This window comes from Drosophila nasuta, chromosome 2L (assembly GCF_023558535.2).
Source record: "Drosophila nasuta strain 15112-1781.00 chromosome 2L, ASM2355853v1, whole genome shotgun sequence".
NCBI classification, from domain to species: Eukaryota; Metazoa; Arthropoda; class Insecta; order Diptera; family Drosophilidae; genus Drosophila; species Drosophila nasuta.
In genome coordinates, this window is record NC_083455.1 from 23,548,500 (window position 1) to 23,567,434 (window position 18,935).

The following is an 18,935-nucleotide window of genomic DNA, read 5'->3' on the forward strand; positions in this document are numbered from 1 at the left end:
GATTGGGGTCAGCGGCTTGAATAAAAAATACCTTGAATATCTCTGGTATTTTTTTAGTATTTTATATAATGTTTATTTTCGCAATTATCGTGTTTATTATATCATTTAACAGTAAATTGATATTTAAAAAATATAAAATAATATCTTTAAAATAATATTAATAATATTTCTTATCTTAAGGTATCGATGCTAAAAATCGATATTAAAAAAACCCAAAATATATCGAGCCATCGATAGTGCCATCGATGTTCCTCCACCTCTAGCATTTGAGGAAAAGATTTTCTTCAATCTATAAAAAATTGTATTTTGTTGCTGTGTTAAATCAATATAGCAGGCAAGTGCATGCTGAGCTTGATTTAAGTGCAATTACTGCGATCAAATCCACCACTGGATGGATTAATAAAGTAAGTACATCAACGAAAATACAATTCTGTCGTAAACAAATCGCAACATAACCTCATTTTTCTATTGTCTAGAACGACGCAGGCAAAAGGTAATAAAAATTAAATTAAACAAAAATGACCCAATATCTGCCGCCAAACCTATTGGCGTTATTCGCCGCACGCGATCCCATACCGTTTATGCCACCGGTGGACAAGTTGCCACATGAAAAGAAATCACGCGGCTACTTAGGCGTCGCCAAATTTATGAGCGACTTCGAAGACCCCAAAGACACACCGCTGCCTAAAACGGTGGAGACGCGTCAGGAGCGATTGGAACGGCGGCGACGCGAGAAAGCCGAACAGGTGGCCTACAAACTGGAACGTGAGATTGCTCTGTGGGATCCAACAGAAATAAAGAACGCCACAGTGGATCCATTTCGTACGCTGTTCATAGCGCGCATCAATTATGACACCTCCGAGTCAAAGCTGCGGCGTGAATTCGAGTTCTACGGCCCGATCAAGAAGATTGTGCTCATCCATGACCAGGACTCAGGTAAGCACATAACTAATGGCTATTTTTATTTTAAAATCAATATAAACAATAATTTAAATACCACTAACATTTAGAATGAATGACATAGATACAATTTTTAATTAAAACAGCATTTGTCTCCAAAAATTTAAATACAACTAACTCTCAAATCTGTCTCTTAGGTAAACCCAAGGGATATGCTTTCATTGAGTACGAGCACGAGCGTGACATGCATGCGGCGTATAAACACGCCGATGGTAAGAAGATTGACAGCAAGCGTGTCCTAGTGGACGTGGAACGCGCTCGCACCGTCAAGGGTTGGCTGCCGCGACGACTGGGAGGCGGCCTTGGTGGCACAAGACGCGGTGGCAACGATGTCAACATTAAGCACTCTGGTCGCGAGGACAATGAACGTGAGCGTGAACGCTATCGTTTGGAGCGTGAACGCGAGGATCGCGAAGGCGGCGCACGCAGTGGAGGCGGCGGCAGCAATGGCCTTGATTCGCGCAGCGGACGCTCCGCCTATGGCACATCATCGGGTGGAGCGTTGGGCGGCGGTGAAAGGCGTCGCTCGCGCTCTCGTGATCGCCGGGATCGTGATCGTGAGCGTGGTGGTCGTGGTGGCGTTGGACGCTCACGCAGTCGTTCGCGAGAGCGACGAAAACGTCGCGCCGGCAGTCGAGAGCGTGATTATGACGATTTCGATGGACGACGCGATCGGCGTGATCGAGATCGTGATCGTGAGCGGGAGCGTGAAAAGAAAAAGAAGCGTTCCAAGTCACGGGAACGCGAATCATCGCGTGAGCGTCGCGATCGCAAGCGTGAGCGTCGTGATCGTGAGCGCAGCGGTGCTGAACGCAGCGGCGGCGGCGATCGTGATGTTAAGGAGCGCAAACCCGATTTCCGTGATATGGATATGATTAAGATCAAAGAGGAACCCATAGATGATGGTTATCCCACATACTCCATGAACGACTATCAAAACACGGCCATCAAGCGTGAGTTGGACGATGAGAACGAGGAGAAGTATCGACCACCGCCACCGTCGGGTGCACATCACAACATGTTCAGTGTGCCCCCACCCCCGATACTTGCACGCAGCAATAGCAACAGCAATAACAACAACTCTGATAATGGCAACTCTCAAAATGCCGGCGGCGATCAGACATGGTGGCGTCAATAAATGGATAAATTTGTCGGCGATGCACATTTGGCTGGCTGGCTGGTAATCGATAACGATAATAATTTTTCAGAGCATAACAATTCTACTGCATAGGTAATAATTAACTATTAGAGCTGCGTAACGATCGTAACCGGGGGCAACCAACGATTGTTTTTAAAAATATTTATTCAAATTGTAATTCATAGCGAATCAGACGACGGCATTTTCGGAAACTCAAAACACACACGTAAGGCAATGCGTAAGCTATTAAATGCTGTAAGTTCGATTTCCAAAAACAAAAACTGAGGAGCGCTTTTTTCAAATTTTTTTCTTAACTTGTATAATGCATATACAAACAAAAAAAACGTAAAACACAAAAACATAACAAGACACAAACAACAGCAACAAGAAAATAATTGTGCATAGCTTAAAATACGTTTAAAGAACATATGTAAGTAAAAGAGAAAATTCTTTACAATTGAAAAAATGAAGAGTAAGTAAAAATAAATCCAGATCAACATGTGTGTTTGTTTCCCCACCTTTGGTAAGGGGGTAAAAGGGAATATCCCGGATCCACAGGGCTGCAACAGCGAAAACAAATGTAATAATTATTTTACACACAAAAACAAAAAAAAAACTTTAAAACTACTTTAAAGCCTTGCACTAACTCGTGCCATTTTTTTTCTTTATCTTTTTGCAGTTTGCAATAATGAAACTCTTAATAACTCTCGAGCATAAGTATACACAAACAGTAATCTGTAATTATTAGTTCCGCCAAGCGAGAAAAGCCAAATTCCTAGAGTCCTCAAATTCTCCTTGACCCAATTTAGAACAAGAAACTCAGGTAATTTCTTCGTTACACAAATCTCACTAACCTTCTATGCCTGTTTACCGTTCTAGGCCAACACTAGTAACGTGGTGATGGCTCCCTGGTACGCCCAGAGCTCAGCTTATTTGAAATTGGTAAATCATACATGTCACATATAGCTCTATCTGAGTGTAAGTTCCTAATCTCGAGCTATTCCAAAAATTTCAAAAAAAAACAGTTAACTGAAGAGATTGTAAGTTGTTGTCGTGGGTTTGTTTTGGTAAGATATTGTTCACCAACAAATGCGAGTCGTTCCAGTACCGATAAATCGAAGGAATATCTATATATGTATATTCTTTTGTATTCTTTGATGGTATAATGGTGAGGAAATGGTTATAATCCAGGTTCATATTGTTGTGTGTAATCAATTATTCGATTTCGATCTTTTTAAGTGCGTTTGGTGATCACACCGTGGAATACTAAATTCCCCAAATTAACAAAAAAGAAACATGGTTAAGGTTTGTTCTTGGTTCTTTTTGTCGTTTGGCGCCTATGAGTCTGGTAAGGGTCCCGATTTAGGGTTATTTTAAAGTGTGTGTGTTGCAATGGCTCTTGGTGGATTGTGGATTCGTTCGATACGTTATTAAATAAATTATTCACTGCACAGAAAACAAAAAAATAAATCCAAAGGAAAGTAAAGCAGAAATCACGCAAATAGCTTATTTAAAAATTTCCCTACAGCATTACTAAGGACAAATGTATGTATATAGATTGGTCGACAGATAAAAAGTTCCAAAATGTGCAATTAACTTTTTTAAATAAAACACTTTACAAACTAAATTGAATGATTTTTAAATGAGAGGACACGGATTGGGGACCATGCCAGTAAATGGCACCTAATAGCCTATTTCCACTGCACCAAAAAACCTCAATTTTTTCGGGTTTTTCCGTTTAGGTCGAATGTTACGTTCGCCCAATGTAAAAACCCATAACTGAGTGCAGTGGAAAAAGGCTATAAGACTTAAGCAATTCAAAATACTTCGAATTTGGCGCCTAAAGTAACTGCTAATTCTCAGCATTATTGAAAAAATAATCGGTTTCGATAACGATTACAAGCTCCTAGATTCATATAAGCATTTACATTTAAGTTATAAGTCTAACAGCCGTACACTAGACGAGAACTTACTAGAAATAATATTATTGATAAATTTAATTATTAATTTCAGAGATCGTTAAAGAATTTAAAATCCAACCGATTTGAAAAATAAATAACTATACAGCATTATATGTGCAGCCCTGGCAACTGTGGTAATTATTAGTACATTTTAGTGTGCGTAATTTTTTGCCTTGCCAATAGGGAGACACTGCAAATACAACCATTTTTTGGCGTGTGTGTAGCAGCGAGCAAGCAAGCCGCTTGGTTAATCTTGGTTACAAAAAAAAAAAGCAAGCGAGTCGTGAAACGTATTAAAAAAGTAAGAAAAATTGCAATTTGCCATTGCAAACGTGTGCAAATATCAATAGTTAAGTGCATTTTGTATTAATTTCAATTGCTTTACATAGGCAGCACACAAACGGCCGGCATTTCTACAAGAATTCAACAATTTTGTGTGTGTAAATTATCGCTCAGCAAGTAAGCAGCGCATTAGCAAAAAAAAAGAAAAAAACATGTCTGACGAAAAGAAGGGCGGCGAAACCGAACACATCAATCTGAAGGTTCTGGGCCAGGATAATGCGGTCGTGCAGTTTAAGATTAAGAAACACACACCATTGCGCAAACTGATGAATGCGTACTGCGACCGTGCCGGACTCTCAATGCAAGTGGTGCGCTTCCGTTTCGACGGACAGCCCATCAATGAGAACGATACTCCGACCTCGCTGGAGATGGAGGAAGGCGACACCATTGAGGTCTATCAACAGCAAACTGGCGGCGTTGATGTTTATTAAATATCTATTTCTAGTAGTTAAGATAGTTACGCTTCATTTTTACAAACAAAACAGCAAACAAACAACAACCGCAACAGCAAAACAACATTTTATTCTGCAGCAAAATAAACAGCTAAGACCACAAAAAAATGTATCAATTCTGTTTTGTACACACTGAAAAAGAAACAACAACAAAGACCTAACTATATTTGCTAACAAAAGGAAAACAACTGGAAAATAAAGCATTTTGTAAACTATGATTTAAGTAATAATTGACATTCGATGTAAAATGTGTGTATTTCTTGGCGGCTAAAAAACAAAAGGCAAACGAAATATATTGCCGGTTGCGCGCATTTCCCGCTTTATATCCCTAAACACACGCATACAACAACACGAAGCGCATGGGAAGCACATCTGTGTGTGTGTGAGGGTTTCAGCTTGCTCGATGCACGCACACACATGCAAAGCAGCGCAAATTGTGTACAGTACTGCATCTGTGTGCGTGTGTTTATATGTGGGGGAAACAAGTATACATACACAATTTGAGGGCAGACAACATGATGTACATCACATTATTATGAGTATGTATACAGCGTATACTACCCTAAGCTACATACATGGAGATGCTACATGGTAGCTAGTTTGATCTGCACACATAACCTTAAAATGCATATGTCTCGATGATGACGTCAGTCAGAATGTGCTAGAAGTATTTGTCACTTAACCTAAAAATTAATAACGGATACTCAAGTATTTACCGTAAAATATGAAATACATATTTACATATCTAGTAATTGCTCATAGTTGTACCTACATTTGTTGGACTTTTCTGTTGGGTGGACATTTTCTTTACGAGTTTTCAAATCGTTTTCGGAGTAATTTTGAACTACCTCCTTGGACAAGTGTCCGGCTAAGAGAGTTATTTACAGTGAATTTCAAGTAGTTTTTGATTTGATAGTTATTTTTGCATAACAAATTTAAGTACAGTATAACGCCGATAATTATAACAAAATTGTGCAATTATATAAAATATAATATTACCTTTAAAATTATTTAAATGTTTTTTATTTTGATTTATGCAATTATCGTCAATTTGCAATTTAAGGCAGATGCAATTATCGGCATTATACGGTTTTTATAATTTAGATTAGATTATTTATAATTATAAAAAACAATTGAATGAAGCAATAAGCATATGAGCAAACAAATTTGCAAGCACATAAAAGATAAATTTGAAATAAAAATATGTATTTGAAAACAAGCATTAAATATGTGCAAAAACGGAGTCCATTTACGATTATTAAAATTATAAAATATATACATTAAAACGGCAGCTCAATTTTGTAAAATAAAAAGCATTTAATTGTTGCTTGAAAACAAAAGAGTTATTTACAGATTGAAGTATTGATGAAAAGGCACCGTATTCCCCACTATTAAAAATAAATACAATTAGTAAACCATTCAATTGTCATGGTTGGCATTGTTTAGACCCACTCCTTGGGATTTTGCAGCACTTGCAGCAAGGCGTTCTCCTTGGACTTGGCCTGTGGTTCATGCATATATTCCCACCTGGCGTGCAGGGGCAAAGACATGAGGATGCTCTCGTAGCGTGCTCCAGGCGTATAAAGGCCAAACTTTGTGCCCCGATCATAGATCAAGTTGAATTCCACATAGCGACCACGTCGCAGCAATTGCCATTGCCGCTCCTTGTCGCCATAGGCTGCATTCTTGTGCTTCTGGACTAGGGGCAAATACGAAGGCGTCACCGCTTTCGCACAGCTCTTCACAAAGTTGAAGGCTTCCTGTTGGCTGGGTTCGTCGATGTCATCGAAGAAGATGCCGCCAATGCCGCGACTCTCATTGCGATGCTTGATGTGAAAGTAATCATCGCACCATTTCTTGAACTTGGGATAATAGCTGACATCGTGCTCATCGCAGGCCGCCTTCAGAGTCTTGTGAAAGTGACGCGCATCCGCTTCGTCCAGATAATAAGGTGTTAGATCGGTGCCACCGCCAAACCACCATTGTTTGCTACCATCGGGCAGCTGCACCTCAAAGTAGCGATAGTTAAAGTGTATCGTGGGCACATGAGGATTACGTGGATGGATCACAGCGCTGACACCGCTGGCAAAAAAGGGCAGCTTCACGTTCTCCGTCAACGCCTTGCCTCGGGCACGCATCTGCTGCACTGCAGCAGGTGGCAGGCTTCCTGTGACCACAGAGACATTGACGCCCGCTTTCTCGAAAACATCGCCATCCTGAAGCACACAGGTGACACCACCGCCACCCTCTTTGCGCATCCAGCGATCCACTTTGAATTTCTGGCCGCTGAACTCTTCAGATTCCAGGGCACGGCAGAATTCCGCTTGAATCTCCATTATCATTAGTTCCATGCGATGTCGCATATTCTCATCCGCATCCTCGAGCAGCGTGTTGCCATCAGTAATGGGTTCGGCCATGAATTTGGATGTGTTTAACTTGCGATTGACCTTTGCGGCCTCGGCTTGTGCGTACGTGACCGTTGCAAAGGTCGAGAGGCCTAGTCCAGTGCCAAGCAAAAAAGCCCCGAAAATGCTGACTCCTCATGCGCCTGCCCAGCTGGAAGCTGCTCAGCGAGAGCAGCGATATTGTGTGCCGCAAAACGTTCATATTTAATTTAATTGTGTTTGCGTTGACCACGAATTTTCGTCACCTCTTACAACATAGAGGAGACCGGACCTTTCTTTTTTTCAATATTTGTTATCTTGCTGCTTCTTATACCGGCAAAGCCAGCTGATAACATCGATATCGATAACTAGGTCTGTTTATTTTCGATTTACAACAGTTTTCAAATTGATAGCTTCGTTATATGCATACCACTGCTGTGCATTTTTGATTAACAACATTCTTGATTTTATTGCATCAGCTTGAATTTAGTTGTCCAAACTTGACCATATATCTGAAACGACCATATTTATGATTGATTACTTAATTTGTTAGCATTCTGCTTTTTATAGCAGCAAAATCAGCTAATGGCATTCATATCGATAACAAAGTGTAAGCAAAATAATTTGTATTTCCAATTAACTACTGCTTGGATTTATTTGGATTTATTATTTCATCATGCGAACATAATTGTGTATTATTTAGTTGCATAGCAAAAAGAATACATAGTTTATTATTGGTGATAAGGCGTACCAACTTTATTTTTCCAGCATTTATTGTGCAGTTTTGGCAAGTCCTTCTAAAACTGTACAGTTTGAGGATTGAAAATTTGGTTTTTACTTTAACACTTCGCTTTTGTTAATATTAAAGGAAATATTTTACGTAATATTATATGTTTTGATTACACACAAAAGAAAATTTATAAATTCGACCAAAAAATATTTAAAAATTTGCAATATTAAATTTATTAGAAGAATAGATTAATCACTTTGCCAATATTTTATTAACCGCAAGGGAAATCTGCATAATCCTTAGATTGGTTTAAATACAGCATTATTAAATTGTTTAAATTTTTGCATTTTAAGGTTCTGTAAAAACGGTCACATCCCGACAAATAAAACAACTTTAGGAAAAGCTTTCTTTACAAGTCTAACCGAAACAAGATTATACTTATTTCTTTTAAAACTACAAACGTTTGAAAAAAAAATGAGTTTCGACGACGATTTTTCAAAAATGGTTCGCCGGCTTGAGAATTCAATTTTACATTCAACTCCATACGTCTTCTGCACAATTTCAAATGGAGACGACAATACGCTTGCCATAGATGAGGCTTTAAAGGATTCTAGAACTGATGCTGGCCTTCATAAAAGTATTCAAAGTCCCATTACACCAAGGAATGGAGTGCGACCACAGTACAGCCGAAATTCTCGTTTGGGCAACCATAAATTCCGCCGTATTTAAAATGTTTATTACCTATTATTAAATTTTGCAAAAGAAAAAAAATGTCCATCTTTGTTTTGATTTTACCGTACGTTGTTTCATTGGGCAACTCTGCGCTCGCTCGAACTTGCTATTGAATAGGATGGCAAAAATGCTAACGCTACGGCAACGTTCTGTATGTAATCGCATCATTCCCAGACTTTTTGTTTTGCTTTTACTATACATTGTTTTATTTGGCACCGCTTATCGCGCTAGAGATTTTGTGCATGGTGGCAACGCTATAAATGCAATTCAAAATTACCAGACATTTGCAGGCTGTGCGCGTCGATAAAAGAAAAACACGATCGCCTCGTTTGAAGGCAGCAACCACAACTTCTTGGAGTTTGTCTTAATATTATTTCTGTTATTTAAAGTAAGTAAAAACGTCGCAATAATTTGTTAAAAAGAAAACAATTGGGACTTGTATAAAAAAACTAACTTTACTCTATTATTAAGTATATAAGAAAAAGAAGCAAGTAAACGCGCCGTCAGGACGAAAAAAAAAAATGTCTGGCTTAGAGAAATTTCAAGACAACCCGGCTTGGCGTAAGAAATTGCTCAACCATCTGCTTATGGATCGGTAAATACGTTTGCACTTCTTACACACACACACATACATACATAGTATTGATGATGATATTGTTGATGAAAATGTAGCTCGATGTAACAAATCTTATTTTGGATGATCTGCATGTTGAAAAACAACAACAAGTACTCATTTAGTGTAGTGTCAAGTGAATATAGCCAAAAGTATATGTATATTAGGATTACAATTGTTAATAATTTGGCGAGCGTAAAATATAATTTATTATTAATATTTTTAGTCCGCGACCAGCTGCAACGCAACCTTTATTAGATACCATGGAGCGTCGTCATAGTTTAGATATTGTTCTCGACTTTCCCGCTTTGATCGCAGCCCGCAAAGCGGAGCTAGAGAAGATTCGCCAGCGTGAGGAAGTCACACTGGCAGCAACGGCAAGTGAAATGATCCGCAAGAGCAGCGATGAACTGCAACAGGAACTTGAGGCAGATGTCGATGATAGCTTCGGTGCTTTTGAACGCATGTGCGATAAAACTGGATCTGATCCCGATAGCACGCTCTTTCAATATCTGCACAGCGATGATAAGGATCAGGTGCTGGCCCAGGCCAAAGAGCGCAGCGCACGCGCTAATAAATGTGAGTAAAGCAGATTAGTTAAAGAAACTTAATTAAAATCTGTGTGCCTTGCAGCTGGTGACTTAGAGATGGAGGCACTCCGTCGCATGCTGGAGGATGTCAGCTGTCATCAGCAGCTGGACAATGAGAGTCCTTTGAAAGGTGTCGAGTGCACACAGCTGGAGGATATCGAGGCACCTTCACGTTTATGGGACAACGATTACACCATCAGTGGCAATGATTCGGTGTTGCTGCCAAAAACTGCGGCAAAGACTTCGCCCGTCAAAATGGTTGGCTTGCTGCGTCCCTCGACCATATTGGAGGCATCCAGCGAGGCGGATCTGTCGGATTATCAAACGGAGAGTAGCTTTCAAACTGCCGCTGCTAGCATCAAAACAACTCAGAGCCTAGAGACAATTGCCTCCGGCTCGAGTTGCTATGAAACTGCGGCGGACAATTCATTGGCAAGCAGCTGCTCAAAGGAAACAGGAGCTGCAACATCGTTGAACGTTGATGATCTGTTCTATGCGGCCATTGCCAAAGGACGTCCTCTTGGCATGTCCAAAGGCGAAGAGGAGGAGTTACTCATTGACTTGCAAGAGACGCTGCTTGATTTGGTTGCCAAGCAGCAGAATGAGACTATTGCAAGTGAGGCTGCCGAAGATACGATAATTGAATTGTCCTCAGGCAGCGAAGACGAAGAAGATTGCAATGTGGAAATCAAACAGGAGCAGCAAGAAAAGGAATTGGAAGAACAGGCAGATGAGTTTTCTTCAAGTGAGGAGGAAAATAAAGAGAACAAATCATTGCAGTTCAACGATACTATGGAGGAAATGGAGTACATGATGCAAAAGGGTATGGAATATATGGCTAAGGCGCAGGCATCAAAAACAAACGCAACAGCAAGCAAGCCAACGACACCAATCAAGCCCCAAACTCCAATCAAGTCAGTAACTCCAAGCAAGCCAGCAACACCTAAACTGTTGCCCAAGCAAAGCACCTTTGTGCTGACGCCAAAGGCGTCGCCACTGAGATCCGTCACAAATAGTGCCAACAAGAAGCAACCATTATCTGCCAGCGTTTCCTCGCGCTATGCCCTCAATATGGATAAGCCAACCGGAAAGTTCTTTAAAGAACCGTCAGCGATACCAGTGCGTCGCAATCTGAAGTCACTCAAGGATCAGTTTGCACACATCGTTAGTCCCATACGCACCTATACACAAAAGTCCTCAACGGCGCCCTTGATGAGCATGTTCCGTCAGGCACAGAATGTGAATGATGCCTTCGATAAACTGAGCTGCCACGAATTCCAGGAAGAGTCACGTCTCTGTCAATTGAAGCGTCCGCCAGGTACGATCAAGCTGCATGCAACGGACCTAAGCCACTGCATTGAACCTCGACCTAAATTGTTGCCCAAGAAGGCTTACATTTCATCCGAACTAAAGCAGGTGAGAAAATATTGATAATCAAATTATTTTTATATTAAACCGTTAATGACTGATCATTTTCCTTGAAAGGTTGTGGATGAGCGCACTCCGTTGCCCATGCCCAATGTGCCGAAGATACAAAAGTATCTCAATTCGGCTGTGGAGCCAATGGTGCTGCGTCACGATGGAAAGTTGAAGATCAACGAAAACGATGCAGGTTCTCACATTCCACCGCGTGTCAATCAAAGTTTGGGCGATCTGTCGCTGGCGTCGGGCGACATTTCGCTTTACACCATCAAGGATGCGCAGAAGTTTTAAAGATTTACAATATGATTAGTTTTTGGGCTTTGTATTTTAACGTATATAACAAGAAAATAAACACAACATGCAAGATTTAGTAACTAGTAAATGCCATCGTTTGCTTTGTGTATCACTCAAAATGCTACTCTCTTTAGATCTTCTGCGATTGTGGTCCCTTCCAGGCGCGATTCACCTTGGACTCGGACGGTCTGCCCAACTCGGTGCATATAAAACGTCCTACTTCAATTAGTTTATCCAAATTGACTCCAGTTTTCAAGCCCATGCCGTGCAACATATAAACCACATCCTCGGTGGCTGCATTGCCAGAGGCGCCTCGTGCATATGGGCATCCGCCCAGCCCCGAGACCGAGGCATCCACCACCCTGATGCCGTAATCCAGTGAGGTCAAGATGTTGGACAATGCTTGGCCATAAGTGTCATGACAATGCACGGCAAGTTGGTCTGCAGGCACAGCGCGCGACACTTCGTCCAGCATACGGCGCATGCTGCCCGGCGTTCCAACGCCAATGGTGTCGCCCAGGGAGATCTCGTAGCAGCCCATTTGGTGCAGCGCCTCAACCACTTTGACGACGGCTTTGGGTGCCACGGCGCCTTCGTAAGGACAACCCACCTGTCGAGGAAGAGAAAGAAATTATTCATTAGAAAACTGGAGAATCACAAAAGAAAAGAGTGCAAGCTAATTTAGAATTTTTTAGCTAAACAGATAAACTTAGCGAAAAAAATCATGGAACATAAAATATACATAATTTTCTTAGCGAAAACAATTTAAATATTGCTAATAAAGTGCGACTGTGATTTTTCTGCTCCGGATTCGCGGCCTCAATCAAATTAGTGACTTGCAGCTCATAACAGCTTGGATGTCATTAACAGTTCTGTAAATGTTGACATTACAATTATCTGTTAAGACTTCTCGGATAATTAAATAATGTTAAATAATTAATACCAGAGCTGTTAAGTTAACACGATTGACTACAGCTTCTGCTTGACTGACGAAGGCGCTAATTTGTAATAGTATTAACAAATTTGTATCAATTGCAATTATCTAAACTTACAATGGTGGACACGTAGCCACGAACTCGGATTCCATGTTGCTTGGCAGCTGCCAGTACAGGTTTAAAGCGCTCAATGGCTGCCGCTGCATCACAATTAACGTTCTTCAGCGAAAAGGCATCGGAAGCGGCACCAAACACTGCAACTTCTTCGGCACCCGCAGCCAAGGCGCTTTCAAAGCCCTTTAGATTAGGTGTGAGCACTGGGTAACTAATTCCAGGCACCCGGCGAATACCGCGCAGCACTTCCGCATTGTCGCCCATTTGCGGCACCCATTTGGCACTCACAAAGCTGGTAGCTTCAATCGTTTGTAATCCGGTTTCAGATAGGCGATCGATCAAATCGATTTTGACGGCTGCCGGTAAAAGTTTAGGCTCGTTTTGCAATCCATCCCTGGGGCCCACTTCAACTATACGCACTCGATCCTGCGACACCTTGCTAGACAACAGTCTCTGCAAGCATTAGCATTGATTAATTGATAGCCGAAGTGCACGAATAAAGACTTACAATCGCGGAGTAGCGAAGCAGCGGTTGACACTTAAGGGCCAAACAACTAGGACTCAACATTGTGGGTTGGGTTTAGTTTTTGTTACGTGAAGTGCTTCTTCTTTTTCGCGCATCAACAGCAACAGGTGATTTTAATCGATCACGATTCTTTCACATTGTAATGTTAAGCTACATAACATACTGTTAGTGGTACGATTAATGAACACTCGATATGTTCAAAGCAAACGTTAATCGATTCTTTAAAACACACCTCTAATTGCGCACACAGAATGGAGCAAAACCACAACAAACCAAATAATGCAGAACCCGACAGTTTGCGGGATGAATGTGAGGATGACGACGAGATCGAGGACGAAGATGATGTGTTCCACTTCGAGTCGGAGCACTTGGCATTACGCGGCAATCAAAGTTACACCAATTTGCTGCGCACTATTGCCTTGCTGCAGGCGCAGCGCATTCGAGTGCATCAACAAATCGACGAGCTGGAAAAGGCGCGCGATTTGTATTTGGCACAACCACAGCTGCTAATGCAGAAGCTGCGCAACAATGAACCCATAATAGCACCTAACTACATAACCACGGTCAGTCTGCCGGAGTTGCCTAGTTTATCAGTAAGCGAAGATGTGAAGAAGGTAACAGCTCCAAAAGCGTCGCAAGAATCCGATAAGCATACCCTGAATAAGGCACCGACACGTCTGTGGACCAATGAGGAGCAGCGACGGCTGGAACAGCTACTTATCGACTATCCGCCTGAGGAGGTGGAGATGCGACGCTTCGGTAAAATCGCCAAAGAGCTAGGAAATCGAACGGCACAACAGGTTTTCAGCCGAGTACAAAAGTATTTCCAGAAACTGCACGATGCTGGCTTGCCTGTGCCTGGTCGTCTGCCCAAATATCGACGCGCTGGCGGCGGACTTTCAACGCGCAAGTTTAATATACGTCGTTCCACATTCTTTCCGGCTCAAAATATTGAAATCCACATGCCCGAAGACGATTATGCGTTCGATGATCTGAGGCCAGTTACTGCATCGCCGACGCTTAAAGTGGAGCCCAAACTAGAGTTGGGAGCGCAGGGCAAGAAGCAGCTGCAGCTGAAGATGTTAACGGCCATACGTGAGGAAAAACTGCTGTCAGAGGATGGCTATAGTCCCGATCCCTTGGCCCCGCGTTGTGCCGAATGCGAGGAATCGGCGGTGACGCGAGATCGTTGGCATTGTAACAGTTGTTATTGTTTCATCAATTTGTGCGGCGATTGTTTGGCCGATCAGTTGGTCAACGAAACTTTCGAGCACATCACACACGACGTCGCTGTGGAGCAGGAGACCTGATAGTTGTATCATAGATTATATATTTCCACATTGTATATTCGATGTATACCTTAGCCTAAGAACAACATGCGCCATTTCTACCTCCATTTGCACAATATTTTTTATTTGATTTAATGAAAACATATTTACATAAACATTTGATGATTATTTTTATAGACTCGCACTTGTATTACAACTAAATCGCATTTCCGTCTTCGACTAAAGGACGATTGAACTAGTGGAAAAAAGAATTTGCCAAGCTCTCTAGCTTATGTACATGGTATTCATTTTTTATATTGGAATTTTCTCGAGTAAAACGCCTGATTCTTTGGTGATGCAGCAGCAGCATCCATATTCCGCTCACTTGGCCCCTCAACTCTTCTCACGCGCTGCGCTGCGTTTGCTCTCAATCCACTGCTCGATCTGCTGCTTCAGCGCCTCATTCGACTTCACCTTGTCCATGGTAAGTGGTTCCCGATTGAATGGATCCGTTTGATCACTCAGCAAATGCCGTGCAATCGTCGAACGATCCACAGTTACCTTTGAGCTGGGCAACACCACAGGATCCGTCATTAGTGTGCTGATAATTGGATCCAAATACTCTTCGGGTGCATCGGCGAGCAACTCTTGTTCCTCCTTGTAGTCGGCGCCCATCTTCTGAACCTTGGCCGCAAATTCGGCCATGTCGCCAATCAATTGACCGCCGCCAATGCGTATCAAGATGTTCTCCGCATAGCCGAACAATTGATCGCTATAGGAGCGTCCGTCCTGTGAGACAGCCAAGCAGAAGCTATTGTCGCTGCTCAGATTAATGTAAATGTGTGCAATCTCCAGCACCGTTTGTGCCGGATCAAACTCAAATTCCTTCTTGTCCTTGACCTTGAAGCGTTCGCGTTGTGGGCCCACCAGGTGCAGTAGGAAATAGTTCAACATGGCCGCAATGCGATCCACCATGCTGTTGTGGCAGAAGATGCTCTTGATTTCTGTAGTCAGCAGCTTCAGTATGTTGATGGTATCGCGTCCCAAAATGTTGTCGAAGCGCGCCAACATGCCCAAATGTTGTAGATTCGTTGTTTGTTGCTGTCGCTCGCTGTGCGACAAATTGTTCCATTCGCCATTGTCCTGGGCACGTTGCAGCTGCTTGATCTGCTCCAGATTCGACAGCGATTCGTCCAGCAGAAAAATGGCATCGTTGATCAGCAGATTGATGAAACGCAAAAAGATAGGCGGCTCAATTGCCTCCATATTCGCCTCAGCTTCGCTGGCCAGCAGTCGAAAGCATTCGATGTGCTCCTGCTTGGTCCACAGGAACTCCATGATGGCATACATGGGACGACGATAGTTGAATTTTTGCTCAAACTGCACCGATTGTCCCGTCATCTCAATGCTCACAAACACATTCAATAGACTGCGCACAACTTGCAGTCGATCCGGATGATTATCAAAGACATGTGTGATGAATGCTTTGCGATTGCTGCCGGAGATTTGCGTGGGCAGCAGAAATTCCAAGGCATCCGCGAGCTTGGCACGCAAATGCGGATTCTTGACAAGCTCCGAGCTGCCCATAAACAGCAGTATCATCTTGAAGAAGGCATCGTGTGATGTGGTGTACATCTGTATGAATTGATCGCCCGAGAAATTGCGGCAGAAATTCAAATACGCAGCAATATTATCAATGATATTCTCTGGCACCGATTTCATGTATGGCGCCACAAATGGTGGCGTCTCTGACAATAGTTCCAGATTGCGCAGAAGCTGCGGCGCAAAGTCCTTTTTGTCTAGAGCCGTTTCGTAACTCTCGCGTGGCATCATTGCAATTTCCGTCAACCAAATAGCCGAGGCCTCAAAGAACCGCAAGATGGCAGCATCATTTTCGGGCTCCGCCAAACCGTTGCGTATGCAGAGCACTTGCTGCATCTGCTCTTGGAGCATGCGCAACAGATTCTTGGTTAGATCGTTGTTGGGATCACGCGTAGCTACCTCCTGGTAAGCTGTCTGTGTGGTTTGCAGCTCACGCATCATGCGTGTCATGCGCTCGATGCACGCACGATTGCCCAGCTCGAAGGCTTTGTGCGCCAAGTAGAAGATTTCGGTGATGAAATTGTATTTGGCTGCCGTGAGGCGTTGTTCGCCCTCCTCAGCGGGCAGCAGACAAGTCTCCTCATAGGCCTTGAGCATGCTGACGCCCTTAGCGCGGCGTTCCTCAATGGTTGAGACGGCACAATAAGTGGGATCCACCAGCAGTACCTGTAATGAGAAAATAATCTCTTTTAATACTGTCTTTGCTAAGCAGTAAAGTTACCTTCATGCCAGGCACACAGAGCGGCGCACAAAGACGCATCAGCACCGCACTCAGGCTGGTCATGAACGCATCACTTGCTGTGCTGTGCACCGTCTGCTGCATGTTCAGATTGATGGTGCTCCACAGATGGCCACGCGCCACATTCGCATCCAAGCAATTGGCGATCCACTGTAGCGTTTTCCTCTTGGTTTCGGGCGTCTGGACGAGCAGCTGTTTAATCAGCAGAAATATTTGCTGTTGATGATGTGCCAACAGTTGCCACAAAGATGGATCCGTTTGCTGGGAAACCAGTGAGATGTCGCGAAAGAATTCATAGGGTGCCGACTGTGTCTTGGGCATGATGGAGACACATAGCAGCTGGCCAAACAAAGTGGTCATGTAGTCGCCACCTAAAAACAAGCATATATATAATTAATACTGTCGTAATGTGTAAAGGATTAAGGCCAACCCTTTGCCTTGGGATTGGGAGTGGTGTAGTCGATGAGCAGTTCACCCAACATCCCGGCGCGCTTTTCGCGCACAAAATAACCCAATATCCAGAAGAGGTTCTTGCGTATGGTGATCAAATTGTCCTTGACCAGCTGCTTCTGCAAAAAGCGCAACATGGGATAAAAGATGGCCTTCAAAGCGCCCAGTGCTTCCAGTTCCTGTTCATCCTCCTCGAGCACCTTGTCACAGACGCGTATAAGAAACTCCTGCACACTCGTATCATGCTCATCCGCCTGATCGAACAGATCAAGCCACTGCAGATGAAATATTTGCGGCAAAAACAAATCCGGCTGTCGCATGCAAGTGCTGGCATTATTAAAGATCAGCTTCAGTATCTTCTCGCAATCCTTTTTGTCCCGTTCACTGATGTTCGGCTTCTGTAGCTTGCTTTCGCAGCGATTGAAGGCGCCATGTAAATACTTCATCGAGTGCCGCTGCAAAGCTTCGTCCTTACCCTGCGTACTTTGAAACGGTGTGACCAGATATTGTGCTAGATCGTTGATCATGAGACGCTCGAAGAGTGCATGGGCAACGAGATCTTCGTTCAGTGTCCCCATGTTATCGGTGTTGTCGGCAACAACAACGTCGGCGAGGCACAGCACCGAATGCTTGCGACTGTGATCCACATCTTTGTTGAGGGTAAAGAGCAATATGAATTCAATCAGCTGCTTAGAAATGCCATTTGCAGGAGCGTCCGCTGCTTGTTGGAGCAGCGCTGCAAATGGATTATCGGTATCTCCAACGCTCGCCATCTGCATTATTTTTGGTTGTGTTCAATAATTATTTAGATTGTTTAACAGAAATTAGAATGTTTCAATTGTAATTTTTTGCTACCTGTCACCTTGTCACTCTGCAAATTAGAGTTTCAGTGTGACGGCAATTGGATTCACAAAATATACCAAGCACAAAAAATACCAACGTTTACCGTTGCAGCGAGCTTTTGATGAGCCCAATTGGATTTGAAATTTGCAAACGAAAAACAAACTTAGATAATTTTACTTTTATTCAATAATATATTTTCGTTCAATTAAAAACTCATATTTTAGACCTGCCTTATCTTATCGTTCTATTTATTCATTTGAACTTTTAATAAACAAAATCAACAGCGAAATTAAAGCCTAAGAATAAGCGCTAATAAGATTGTCAACAATTAGAATTGATTAACAATTAGAATTAGTCACATTAGCTATTCCAAAGTTGTCGGCATAATGGTATTCCATCGAAGCTCGTACTTAGTTTTGTTTACAAGTTTAAGTTATCGATAATTTTAAAAGATGGCGCCAATGCATTTCCCTTTAGCATATCCAAAATCCATCTTTTGATAACATTGCAAATGCAATAAATCATTTGTGTGTGAGAGTGCAATTGATTTCCTCAATTAAATTGTATATGCTGTAATGAACTCAAGTAACCTTGCGCATTTATCAGTATTTATTTGATTAATTGTATTTCATTGTAGATGCAAATTGCTCCAGTAAGCAAAGCCCTTTAAATCAGCTTGTTGCACTTAGTTGATTAAGCTCCGGTCCAAAATACGAAAATTAGAACATTTGGGCATTGAAAATGTCGTCAGCTTTTAGCGCAGCCGCATGCACCTAAAATAATACGTCATAACAATAGCTATTTATGTGTGGTTTTGGCTGTATTTGTGTCTCACATAAA

At 42.4% G+C, this 18,935-nt stretch overlaps 7 protein-coding genes across 10 annotated transcripts; 4 read left to right on the top strand and 3 right to left on the bottom strand.

Annotated features, from left to right (window-relative positions):
* The first annotated feature begins 246 nt into the window (after window positions 1-246).
* LOC132795663 (U1 small nuclear ribonucleoprotein 70 kDa) lies at window positions 247-2,513 on the top strand. Its single transcript, XM_060806523.1, has 3 exons — window positions 247-404; window positions 477-936; window positions 1,098-2,513. The coding sequence occupies exons 2-3, from the start codon at window positions 519-521 to the stop codon at window positions 2,096-2,098; spliced, it is 1,419 nt and encodes a 472-aa protein (XP_060662506.1). The 5' UTR covers window positions 247-404; window positions 477-518; the 3' UTR covers window positions 2,099-2,513.
* A 1,687-nt stretch (window positions 2,514-4,200) lies between these two features.
* LOC132794386 (small ubiquitin-related modifier 3) lies at window positions 4,201-5,083 on the top strand. The gene is made up of 2 exons (XM_060804811.1): window positions 4,201-4,360; window positions 4,449-5,083. The coding sequence occupies exon 2, from the start codon at window positions 4,554-4,556 to the stop codon at window positions 4,830-4,832; it is 279 nt and encodes a 92-aa protein (XP_060660794.1). The 5' UTR covers window positions 4,201-4,360; window positions 4,449-4,553; the 3' UTR covers window positions 4,833-5,083.
* A 1,072-nt stretch (window positions 5,084-6,155) lies between these two features.
* On the bottom strand, window positions 6,156-7,590 carry LOC132794377 (oxygen-dependent coproporphyrinogen-III oxidase). The gene is given in 2 exon segments (XM_060804799.1): window positions 6,156-7,372; window positions 7,374-7,590. Coding segments are annotated over 2 exon segments (1,164 nt in total). The 5' UTR covers window positions 7,461-7,590; the 3' UTR covers window positions 6,156-6,295.
* Window positions 7,591-8,961: 1,371 nt separating this feature from the next.
* LOC132795182 (uncharacterized) lies at window positions 8,962-11,637 on the top strand. Of its 2 annotated transcripts, XM_060805788.1 has the most exons (5): window positions 8,980-9,087; window positions 9,171-9,294; window positions 9,539-9,891; window positions 9,946-11,318; window positions 11,388-11,637. In XM_060805788.1, the coding sequence occupies exons 2-5, from the start codon at window positions 9,221-9,223 to the stop codon at window positions 11,613-11,615; spliced, it is 2,028 nt and encodes a 675-aa protein (XP_060661771.1). In that variant the 5' UTR covers window positions 8,980-9,087; window positions 9,171-9,220; the 3' UTR covers window positions 11,616-11,637. The 2 variants fall into 2 exon arrangements, with proteins under 2 accessions (XP_060661856.1, XP_060661771.1); XM_060805873.1 differs by lacking the exon at window positions 9,171-9,294 and having other exon boundaries at window positions 8,962-9,087.
* A 111-nt stretch (window positions 11,638-11,748) lies between these two features.
* LOC132795389 (hydroxymethylglutaryl-CoA lyase, mitochondrial) lies at window positions 11,749-13,303 on the bottom strand. The gene is made up of 3 exons (XM_060806111.1): window positions 13,176-13,303; window positions 12,671-13,120; window positions 11,749-12,228 (listed from the first exon to the last, which is right to left on the bottom strand). The coding sequence occupies exons 1-3, from the start codon at window positions 13,233-13,235 to the stop codon at window positions 11,749-11,751; spliced, it is 990 nt and encodes a 329-aa protein (XP_060662094.1). The 5' UTR covers window positions 13,236-13,303.
* A 91-nt stretch (window positions 13,304-13,394) lies between these two features.
* LOC132795303 (ZZ-type zinc finger-containing protein 3) lies at window positions 13,395-14,527 on the top strand. The gene has a single exon (XM_060805996.1). The coding sequence runs from the start codon at window positions 13,445-13,447 to the stop codon at window positions 14,501-14,503; it is 1,059 nt and encodes a 352-aa protein (XP_060661979.1). The 5' UTR covers window positions 13,395-13,444; the 3' UTR covers window positions 14,504-14,527.
* A 50-nt stretch (window positions 14,528-14,577) lies between these two features.
* On the bottom strand, window positions 14,578-18,140 carry LOC132795032 (ubiquitin conjugation factor E4 A). 3 transcript variants are annotated; one of them, XM_060805564.1, is made up of 4 exons: window positions 18,108-18,140; window positions 17,233-18,025; window positions 16,785-17,173; window positions 14,578-16,729 (listed from the first exon to the last, which is right to left on the bottom strand). In XM_060805564.1, exons 2-4 carry the CDS (start codon window positions 18,023-18,025, stop codon window positions 14,855-14,857), a joined length of 3,057 nt encoding a protein of 1,018 aa, XP_060661547.1. In that variant the 5' UTR covers window positions 18,108-18,140; the 3' UTR covers window positions 14,578-14,854. The 3 variants fall into 3 exon arrangements, with proteins under 3 accessions (XP_060661547.1, XP_060661636.1, XP_060661463.1); XM_060805653.1 differs by having other exon boundaries at window positions 18,115-18,130; XM_060805480.1 differs by lacking the exon at window positions 18,108-18,140 and having other exon boundaries at window positions 17,233-18,089.
* Window positions 18,141-18,935: the final 795 nt, after the last annotated feature.

Bases quoted from the DNA above. Each gene is read 5' to 3' on its own strand.
- LOC132795389 (XM_060806111.1), bottom strand. From the start codon at position 13,235: ATGTTGAGTCCTAGTTGTTTGGCCCTTAAGTGTCAACCGCTGCTTCGC. The intron at 13,121-13,175 runs GTAAGTCTTTAT...TAATGCTTGCAG, and splicing joins TGCTTCGCTACTCCGCGATT to AGACTGTTGTCTAGCAAGGT. The intron at 12,229-12,670 runs GTAAGTTTAGAT...CTTCCTCGACAG, and splicing joins GTGGCTACGTGTCCACCATT to GTGGGTTGTCCTTACGAAGG.
- LOC132795032 (XM_060805480.1), bottom strand. From the start codon at position 18,031: ATGCAGATGGCGAGCGTTGGAGATACCGATAATCCATTTGCAGCGCTG. The intron at 17,174-17,232 runs GTTGGCCTTAAT...GCTTGTTTTTAG, and splicing joins TCCCAATCCCAAGGCAAAGG to GTGGCGACTACATGACCACT. The intron at 16,730-16,784 runs GTAACTTTACTG...TTCTCATTACAG, and splicing joins TCTGTGTGCCTGGCATGAAG to GTACTGCTGGTGGATCCCAC.
- LOC132795182 (XM_060805788.1), top strand. From the start codon at position 9,221: ATGTCTGGCTTAGAGAAATTTCAAGACAACCCGGCTTGGCGTAAGAAA. The intron at 9,295-9,538 runs GTAAATACGTTT...TAATATTTTTAG, and splicing joins AACCATCTGCTTATGGATCG to TCCGCGACCAGCTGCAACGC. The intron at 11,319-11,387 runs GTGAGAAAATAT...TTTCCTTGAAAG, and splicing joins TTTCATCCGAACTAAAGCAG to GTTGTGGATGAGCGCACTCC.
- LOC132795303 (XM_060805996.1), top strand. From the start codon at position 13,445: ATGGAGCAAAACCACAACAAACCAAATAATGCAGAACCCGACAGTTTG.
- LOC132795663 (XM_060806523.1), top strand. From the start codon at position 519: ATGACCCAATATCTGCCGCCAAACCTATTGGCGTTATTCGCCGCACGC. The intron at 937-1,097 runs GTAAGCACATAA...TCTGTCTCTTAG, and splicing joins CATCCATGACCAGGACTCAG to GTAAACCCAAGGGATATGCT.
- LOC132794386 (XM_060804811.1), top strand. From the start codon at position 4,554: ATGTCTGACGAAAAGAAGGGCGGCGAAACCGAACACATCAATCTGAAG.